The following is a 10,315-nucleotide window of genomic DNA, read 5'->3' on the forward strand; positions in this document are numbered from 1 at the left end:
ATAGGTTAGAATTTCTGTGTAATAAAGTGTGATACTTCCAAGGAGTCACCACATGTATTATTGTTATTGTAGTCCACGAATTACATTAATACATTTAACTGTCTAAATCATAAAAACTTCCTCAAACATTAAATGTACAGTTCAATTAATAAACGTTTCTGTAATTTGTTCCCTTTTCCAGTGTTGCAGTTTGGATTTGTCACAATTTTTGTGGTTGCATTTCCTCTGGCACCATTATTTGCTTTAATAAACAACATCACAGAAATCAGGCTCGATGCTAGGAAGTTTATCACTCTCTTACGACGACCTGTTGCAGAAAGAGTTAAGAACATTGGTGAGTGCACAGTGTGGTGAATACAGCAAGCTGTTTAGTTTTAGTCTGTTAAGAAGAAAGTAAATTGACAGTGTTACATATTTTTTATTTCAGACAAGTCTCTGATTTATTATGTTACATACATTATGTATTATTGCTCTAAATAATCACTACTTTGAATTTAGTTGTTATTTAAATGTTAGTATGTATTAAAATATGATATTTCTCAAAAGATTGGCATGTACTGTTCTCTATTATGACTCAAATATATTAAAATATGCAAAAAGAAAAACGTCACAAATTATAATTATAGTTATTACAAATTAGGGTTTAGGTACAAGAGTTTTAGAAACAATACTGAGTTTTATATATAATCTAAAACCCGATATTTTATCGACAGTTCAGGCCCATAACAAGCAAATTCAATCCGAGTTGAGACTGTCACACATCACTTAAGCTGGCTATCTTGTATGGCTTTGCACTGATTACAAACTGACTTTTTTCAGGGATGCTATTTAATGTCCTTGTAGAAAAAATAATATCCCAAATTAATGTGTTGAAATTGAATGGTTTGTAACGTTCAAAATCTACTGCATACCTGGTTCCCAATTTTGTAGTTTTATGATTAATTAGTGTTAATCACAATAATAGCTTCTGAGGCCTATATCACACTGACTTTAACTGACTAATAATATTATTCCTGCTCTTGGGATGTTGGTTTATATAGTATATTGTGAGTTTCTAGAATATTCACCAAAGTTGGAAGATGCTAGTGTTTTCATAAAATAAATAAATATTAAATCTTACTCTTGAGATTCTTCTGCAAATTTCAAGAACAGATGGGACTTGTAATACACAGCCAACAATATACATCACATGCAAAAAAGGAAAACTATATTGAAATAAATGTAGGTACTAAAACAAATGTATCATGGTAAATCTGTTAGAAATCACAGTCTGAAGCTCTTAAAATGTAGACAATAATGTTGTGATACCCAACTTCTTTGTGACATACAAACACTCTTCCATTAACTGAGTGAGGACTGTCATTAGTAAATAATAACAATCATTTGACAGTCATGTGTGAACCAATCAGTTGTAAGAAATATTTGGATTTTAGCCTTTCAGGTATTTTCTTATGACATTTCTAGTTACCCAGATAGTGAAGTAATCTAATATTCATACTTGAAGTTTGTTTTATTTGAAACCTCGATTTTTTTTTACACTAAATATATACAGAGAAGAATTATTAGAGTTAATTAATAACTCCTGATTAGTCTTTAGTGATAAGTATTAATTCATAACTTAGCTGAGATATATATAATCCATTCTATACATGAATGTAATGTTAATGAAAGAGAATTGTTTTGTAAGCAAAAAAAATAATAAAAAGATTAGACAGTAAAGTTATTGAAATATATTCCAGTTATCCTAATAGGTTGATTCTATTTTGATAGGAATATGGTACAGAATTCTTAATTTGTTGGAAAGATTTCTGTCATCACAAATGTAAGTACAGAGAATTATGAGCAATGTTTGTACTTGTACTTAATACTAACTGTTAGTAATATCACATACATTGATTACAGTGATAAGGAATACTTCATATGCATGTATGATATTAGAGTGAGACACCTTAAGAATCATTATAAGTGAAATAAACTCTTTGCATTTCCTTTCAAATTTTATCTAAATTATGAAATTATTTTGAGAAACGTTTGATGTTTAAGGTGATTATTAAATTAATGTAATTAATGTTATAAGTATAGGTCAGTTCCAAAACTGTAACTTAATATGATCTCTTTTAGAATTTCTGTGTACTTGTGTTCTTTCTGCAGTGATTTTCTAAAGCACCTTTAGTGGGTTTATAAAATACATTGATGTGATTTCTTTTGTGAGTCAGTTTACAAGTTTACACCTACTGACCATTGGTTGTTATTAATTAAAGACAAAATTTTGTGCATTGAAGAATTGTCATGGTGTTGATCTATCACAATTTTGATGTGATATAAAAACTTAATTGTTACTATTATGAAGAGACAGGGGTTTATAATGTATTACATATTGATGTCAATAGAAACAATAAATTGTTTTTTACCTTTCTGATCACTTGAAGTACAGTGTTTTACTTTATTTTGGAATTCTATAGTATAATAATTCTATATAGTAAATTGATGTTCATTTAATATAAAAAGTAACAATGTCATAAGAAATTTAAGATGAAAGTGCTATTATTTTCTGTTCTATCAAGCATGGTTAGTGATGCAATAGACATTTAACACAGTGAATTTTATTATAATCCACAATGTCAAACCCAGTTAACTGTGTACTATGACGTTTACATTTGTGAATATTTTCTTCTACATTGTCCAATATACTTAATGGTGTGAAACTTAATAATGTTTGCTCTTACACAATCAAACTAAATAATATTACAGTATATTATTTAAGGTGAAAGAAAGTGTTATTTTCTGAACTGTTAATTCTATATTCTTACTTTTCAGGCACTAATTATTGCCTTTACATCAAGTTTTATAGAGGAGACATTTTATAAAGTTTTCATTTCACCAGATGGGTCACTGAATGGATTTCTGAACTTTACTCTGTCAGATTTCAACATCAGTGACTTTCCTGGTGATTTGAATATTCTTTCTGAACCTGACACCAGTGTGGAATACTGCAAGTAAGTGTTAATTTTTGTTTTATTGTTTCAAATTAACAGAGCATAGAAAACAATGTATGTGTGATTAAGAACCAGTGTGGTGTCTCTTTAACCCTACTGACGTGAGACATCAAAGTGAACAAGTTAAAACCGTTTACGTGAGATTCAAACTTTAACCCTATTGACATGGGATATCAAATTGTGCAAGGTACAACCATTTTATTGAGTTAGTTTCAAAGTTATCATCCATGAAAGTATTTTTCATCATTGCAACAACATTTTACCACAATGAACCAGATTCAAGGCAGTTGAATGCAACATGGTACATTTGGCATGTATAAGTTGGTGGAAATGATGCCTAGCATGCAAAGATAGATGGGTACAGATGATGTCTATCATGTTAAATGTATGGGTGGAAATGATGTCTAGCATGATCAGACATATTGGAAAAGATATCTGGTATGCGTAGATCTTTCGATGAAGGTTATGTCTCGTATGCATAGACATATGGATTGAAATGATGTTTGGCATGTGCATATATAATGCTGTAGGTGATATCTAGCATGTGTAGATATATGGGTGGAGACAATAAAGGGTTGATTAAACTACTTAAAATAATACATATTATTAAACTTGGTACAACAAGATACTTTATAACTTAAATATTAGTATTACATAAGATTTAATTCTTAAGTTAAAAAATGAATATACTTCTCTACACAATCTGGTGATGCTCTGACTTTTCATTTACAAATATTTTTTTTTCTCTCCTCTTGTGAGGGTTTAAGATTGTTCAACCAATTAGAAACATATATATAGCAGATACTAACAACTCAGAATATAAAATTTCAACCCAAATGACAAATCCTTGTATTATCTTCTGTTTTTCAAGAAATTTGTGTAATTCTCATTTATATTGCTGTTGGACAATTGGTTGTATTTATATAACTAATAAAAGAGTGTATTCTATCCATAAATCAGGCAAGTTTCTTTTTGTTTTGGCAGTCAAAGCCAATACTTCACGAAGCTAGCCTGATGGGTTTCGACAAAAAGTGTTGCTTTGAGTAGTAATTAATTTGTTTTTTGTTTTTTTATAAACCTAATTGTAGGTTAGTTAGAAATAACAGTTGTTTTACAATTCTATTCAAGTGCATTATGCAATATTTTTTAATGTAACATAATTATTCATAGTACTAAACAGAAATTTTATTATCCTTTATAAACATTAAAATAATCACAAGAGATTTCATAACATTCACCATCAGTTTTATTTTTTATTCTGAAAGAAGTAACATTTGTACAAAACTTTAATACATTTTTCTCCGAGGAAGATGAAAGGATTGTTTCTAGATTCTGTTTTATGTGCAGTAAAAAAGTTATACATCTTCAAGAGAGAGAACTTTACTGATTTTATCTTCAGCAAAATTTGAATCAACTACATCGACTCTCTCAATGACTGTATTTCAGGATTGATACACAAATATTGTTTAAATAAAACACAATAGAATTTGAAGAGTAAACCCTTCGATGATGTTATTTCTTTTCTGTTGGTACAAATCTATTAATATTTCCCAGACATCAGAGCCACAAAATTCCAACAACATCTCCTCACTCAATAGGATTTCAAAGGAACTTTTGGAAGAAAACTATAGAATTAATTTCTAACAATTTGATATTGCTAACAAACTTGGATATTGCTGTTCATATAAGAGCACAAAATGTACTTAGCTGTTTAAGTTAGAAAGTTAACTTTATTTTAAAAACTTGTCTGAGTACAGATAACAATTTTAAGGTATAGTTAAAATTTTATGAAATGCAAAACATCCACTATAAAATAAGTTGTTTAAAATGCTGGCTTCTATTTTAAGGTCATTTTATTTCATGGTTTCAGGTACCAAGACTATAGAGAGCCCCCAACAGCAAGCAACAAATATGAATATAAGACGTTATATTGGCAGCTGGCTACAGCTCGCTTGGTTTTCGTTTCTATTTTTGTGGTTGGAAACAATTTTTCAAATTATAGATCTTATTTTTGATTAAACTTAATTACATTTGCAGTTTATTTTAGTTTATACTAAAATAAATCAATTAACAGTAACTTTCACTTAAGGACATAAAATACAACCTTCTTTCTTCAAAGATAGAATATTTTAAATGTTAATTGTAGAACTAACCTGAGACTTTATTTAACCAAAGTTTTCAAAACAAATATAAAGTGTGAATAGCTTTTATTAAAACACCTTTTATTTGTAATTGAAATTTTTTGAGGAAGCTAAATATATGTTTAGGTGTACATAAACCCACAGAACCAGTTGAGAATTGCTGTATTAAATTAACTTCAGGGGTTGGAAACTTTTAACATTTACTGAGACTGAAAATGTATAAACATTATAACTATGTTCAGTTGTTTTAATGAAGCAACATAAATAGAGTATAAAAGGTAATACATTTTAATACAGCCAGGACAATCCTAGAATGTTTTTAAAGTTTCAGTAACATTTACTAAGTTATCCTTCACAAAATGGATTGATTAATCATTTTGTTAATAAACTATCCTTTTATTACCCAATTCTATAAGTGTTAGATTTTTTTTTGTGGCTTCTGTTCATCCAGTAGAATGTTTTCTTATTATGTAGCACTGATACTGTTCTGAATGACTGTACATGCTCATTAGTAATTTAAGAAGACTTCATGATTTAATCATTGTTCATAAAGTTTTATAATCTGTATTGGTTAAACAGTGTTATGTAAAAGGATAATGTTTTAAAAACTGCTCCAGTGAAACTTATGTTTTTCCTTTTTTTAGTGTCTTGTATTCATCATGACAACTCTAATTTGTTGGTTAATACCAGACATTCCAAAGTCTGTGAAACTACAGATTAGACATGAAAATCACATCGTCAATGATGTGATTATTGAAGAAGAACTGAAAAGAGCAAAATATCTTGGAAGGAGGGAAACACCATGATTTTAGAACATCATTTCACAGATTGGTAATATTTAAAAAATTTGAACAAGGCAGAGTTTTTTTTTCTGTTTAAGAGGTAAGTGAACAGGTTGATAATAACATCTAATCAAATATCTATGGTCAATGAAGTCCAACAGGGAATACAGTTTCCATACATATATGTGCCACAAGAACAAGTACGTTTTAAACTTTGCAAAAGTCTATGTTATTTAGAAAATTTCTTCTTTCACTTAACATTTGATATATTGCAACCTCAAAGGTCAAACCTTGTTAAATCTTAAACAAATTATTTATTTTTGTTTATATACTTAATGTTTACACCATCTTGGTGACAACAGTTTTAAACTGTCTTGTATTATAACATTGACGTTTTCTTTTGTTGAATGTTTATAAGTACTTAAAATCTTTCACATTATCTTTAGAACAGGTGTCGGCAACCTTTAGGTCTCGGGAGCCAATCTGAATTTAGAACAAGAATACTGCAGGAAATCAAAATAAACACTTATGTTACACACACACACTTAATGAAATACTGTGTAAGTAAAACTAAAGAAAATGTAAATTGATTATTATATTTACAGTGTGTTCTTTTAATGACATTGGTGCTGTTACATAGTTTTGTTCCTTTCCCTGAAGTCTGTTTCACAATTTATTAAATGTAATTTCATATTCAGTTTTCTACTATTATTACTGAGCACGTTTTTTTTTTTTTTTTTCTGATTTAGGAGAATCTCTGAATACACAGGTAGAACCAAACATTGTGAAGATGATACTATAGAAGTGGAAGACCATTCCAGAGTTGTAGAATGAAGTAATATGCCTGCTCCTGCACCTTGTTCAAGGTGACGTGCCATCAGAATTCTAAAGAACAAGACTTGAACAGTGTTAACAGATCAACAACAAATGCTACAATCTGTTCCAAATTGTTATCAACTTTGTGTATGAATCTCAAACTTGTGTTCAGAGTTTGTTTCAGAAACACCATTGTTAAGATAATGTTTACTCTTTGAACTGTTTTAGTGTCTCCACAATATTAAGTTCCAGTGTTTTAAAATAATGATAAATCAGGAATTAAAGTTTTAATTTTTTACACTGGTCATCACTTTTAAATTATTGTTAAGTAGATTTAGTGAAAAAGAAGCTATTGTTTTTAATAAAGATCTTGAACTAAATTTTGTTCAGAGGAAATTTATCTTAACCTTCCTTTCTTTAGTTCAAAATTTGTCATCTATATTGTTTTATCAGTGTCAATATACGTTGGTTGTCAGTTGTTTTTTTTAAGTGTGCTGTCAAATTATCAACAGAAAAAAATTCTTGAAATGATTGTAACAAAGAGTACACTAAAGTTATTTGATTAACTCAAAGGAAAATTCTTTAAAGTTAATGAAAACTTCAGTTTATGAATTAGTACTTACTGTTATAAATGTGTGCATCATTGAAAAATAGTGAATATTCACCTAGATGTATTGGATACAACTTCAGTTTTTAACAGATTTGTGTTTAAGTATGTACTTGTCATAATCCTTTAATAATAATTTGAATCACTCGTTAGGGTGAATGAAAATTTTAAAGTAAATAAACACTAGTTTATTTGTTTCGAATATTTATGTAACAGCAACCGCCCCTAGATTTCAACTGATACACTAGAGGGAAGGAAGCTGCTCAATAACACCCACCGTCAACTCTCGGACTATTATAATTACATCACTTGACCGTCAGCTTTTAGACTATTATAATCAAATCACAAGGGCGCCAGCTCTTAGACTATTATAATTACATCATTTGACCATCTGTTTTCAGACTATTATGATTACATCATTTAACCATCACTCTTACGGTATACTGAAAACCACAAAGTGTTTGCGCGATTTGTTTCTGCAATGGGATGCGAACCACGAATCCACAATCCAACACGCTAGTGCTAAATCACGTCCTGCCCAGAGAACGAGCGAGCCACATAAAAGTAAAAATGTACTTAAGTAAAGACAAATGTTGGAAGAGAATTCTTCTTTAGATACGGTGTGTTTTGTTTACATTTATATTGCATTAAAATATTGTAAATAAATTGCATGTATATCAAAACTTTGTGTTCTGATGTCATTTGTGTTATTTATACGATAAAACTTAGATCATCAATCTCATACACTGGCACAGTTTTCTTTATTCTTATACAAGACGGTAGAGTACGTTTGACACCGGAAATCCGATAAATATCTTTAATGGTTTATGTGCAATATGTGTGTTTCACACGTCTCACGCTACTGTTTAAAAGAGCAATATTTAGAATGTGAAATTATATTGAAAATTGCTTCGGTCACGGATGACGTTATTCACAGTTCATGCTCCTAAAGGACAAGAAAGGATGTTTAGTTACGTACAGGAGAAAGTTATTCGTCAAGAAGAAAATGACCGAAAAAGTGAATTGATTGTCTGCCGAGAAACCACGATAGCTCAAAAGAGAGTTTCAATATCAATAACAGTGGTTGTACACGCACGACACAACCTCGGACATGCGCATTTTATTTCGCAGAAGATGTTTATCTTCTGTTTAATTACAAAAGCTTAAAGAAATTTAGGTGTATGTTTATTTGACAACACTGGGAAAAGTCGGCTATTTCTATAATTCGTTTTTTGGTTTGTTTGTTTGTTGTTTTTTTTGACGAACTTTAGAAACATTTTTATCAAAAATCTAACCGCATCTTGACCATTTGGCACGATCGCGAAATCTAATATAAGAATCAGAGTACTTTATTTCTATAATGGAGTTAATGTGGACAGCATTACATTCGAGAAAGTGGCGCCACAATAAAGATTTTCTATCAGAAATTGGGTCAAAGATCAAACTGTTTCAGGTCAACACTACATTCCAAAAAAGGTGGTGCGGTGATACAGATTACCTATTAGAGATTGGGTCAAAGATAAAATATTTCGGGTCAACACTACATTCGAGAAAGTGGCTCCACAATAAAGATTTTCTATCAGAAATTGGGTCAAAGATAAAACTATATCAGGTCAACATGACATTCGAGAAAGGTGGCGTCACAGTAAAGATTTCCTTTTCGAGATTAGGTCAAATTTAAAACTGTCTCAACGATTTCTGCTTCGTACCGCCGTTTCATTTCTGTATGAGAAGTTGAAGTTTAACGTGATCATAAAAGATATTGTGTAGAAAAACCCAGACTAACTTTCGGTTGGGACAAGTTGTTTTGTTGAAGACTACAGCAATAATTATGATCTCCACGCCCCACAGGTTTATAACCAATGTCACTCCCTTGAATTAACTCTCGTAACACTCAACAAGCGTGTTAGGAGATTCTGCGCTTGGACAGGGTAAAGGAAGGACATACCTCTGAAAGGCTCTAGATTTCTACGTGTTATATTTTGCTTCATATTTTGTTAGTGTTTTTACTTTTCACTTCGAATTTTAGTTTTACGCCAGTAGACAGAAGACCTTATTTGAATTGGCCCAAGACAGGAAATACCCCTTCGCTAAACAACGAGGCGACATGCCGGTCGGGGAGTCGGAGACCAGGGAAAGCGATGTAGCGTCTGAGACTGAGGGAGCAAGCCCGTCTGTTTCAGGGACAAAAAGTAAGTCTAGTGACTGTGGCCAAACAGATAATGATAATTTAAAATTAAAATCTTTAATGTTCATAGCCGAAAAAGAACTAAAAGCTAAGTTAACGCCGGTTAAAGAAAATACTGTAAGGACTCGAAAAAAACGAAAACTAGTAAAAGATATTATGATTTCAGCATGTGAAGACAATGTACCTAAGACTACGGTTATAGACTTTAATATGCCAAAAACTAGCAACCCAAACCCCACCCTGGATATTCAAAAACAAACATGTTCAGACAAAGACGAAGTTCTTTCTGACGACGAAGGCTTCACGCTTGTGCAGACTCGAAGTCAGAAAAACAAATTAAACAAAGAACAACCACCACAGACACACATACACAAATCGCACCAAAATCACCTAAGCACGCAGTTATAATCCAAGGAGTTCCTGGTAGTTACAACCAACCACAATTGGCCAAAGAAATATACAGGTGCAAACCTAATACAAAGATTACTAATATTAAGCGTCTGCCCAGAGGCGGTGTTCTGGTTCAAGGACAGGAACCCGCTGACTTAAACAGTCTACTAAAAGCTTGGCCTGCAGACGCATTCAAAACAGGAAGCATTACAATACACCTACCAGGAACTAAACCAACACCGAAATCTTTTGTGATACGAGGTGTACATAATTCAATAGACATAGAAGACGTTAAGGAAGAGTTAAGTACACAAAACATAAAACACATTTCAGTTGAGCGTATAATTTCAAATATTACTAAAAGACCCACAAACCTAATCAAAGTAGTCACAGAC

The 10,315-nt window shown here is 31.1% G+C and overlaps 1 protein-coding gene across 1 annotated transcript; it reads left to right on the forward strand.

The window, feature by feature from the left end:
* Positions 1-181: 181 nt before the first annotated feature.
* On the forward strand, positions 182-8,025 carry LOC143243679 (anoctamin-1-like; the record flags this gene model as incomplete). Its single annotated transcript, XM_076487316.1, has 5 exons — positions 182-345; positions 2,818-2,996; positions 4,867-4,972; positions 5,782-6,479; positions 6,669-8,025. Coding segments are annotated over 4 exons (611 nt in total), but the record flags the coding sequence as incomplete, so codon positions are not given.
* Positions 8,026-10,315: the final 2,290 nt, after the last annotated feature.

Source organism: Tachypleus tridentatus, unplaced genomic scaffold (assembly GCF_004210375.1).
Source record: "Tachypleus tridentatus isolate NWPU-2018 unplaced genomic scaffold, ASM421037v1 tig00002540_pilon, whole genome shotgun sequence".
Classification (NCBI taxonomy): Eukaryota; Metazoa; Arthropoda; class Merostomata; order Xiphosura; family Limulidae; genus Tachypleus; species Tachypleus tridentatus.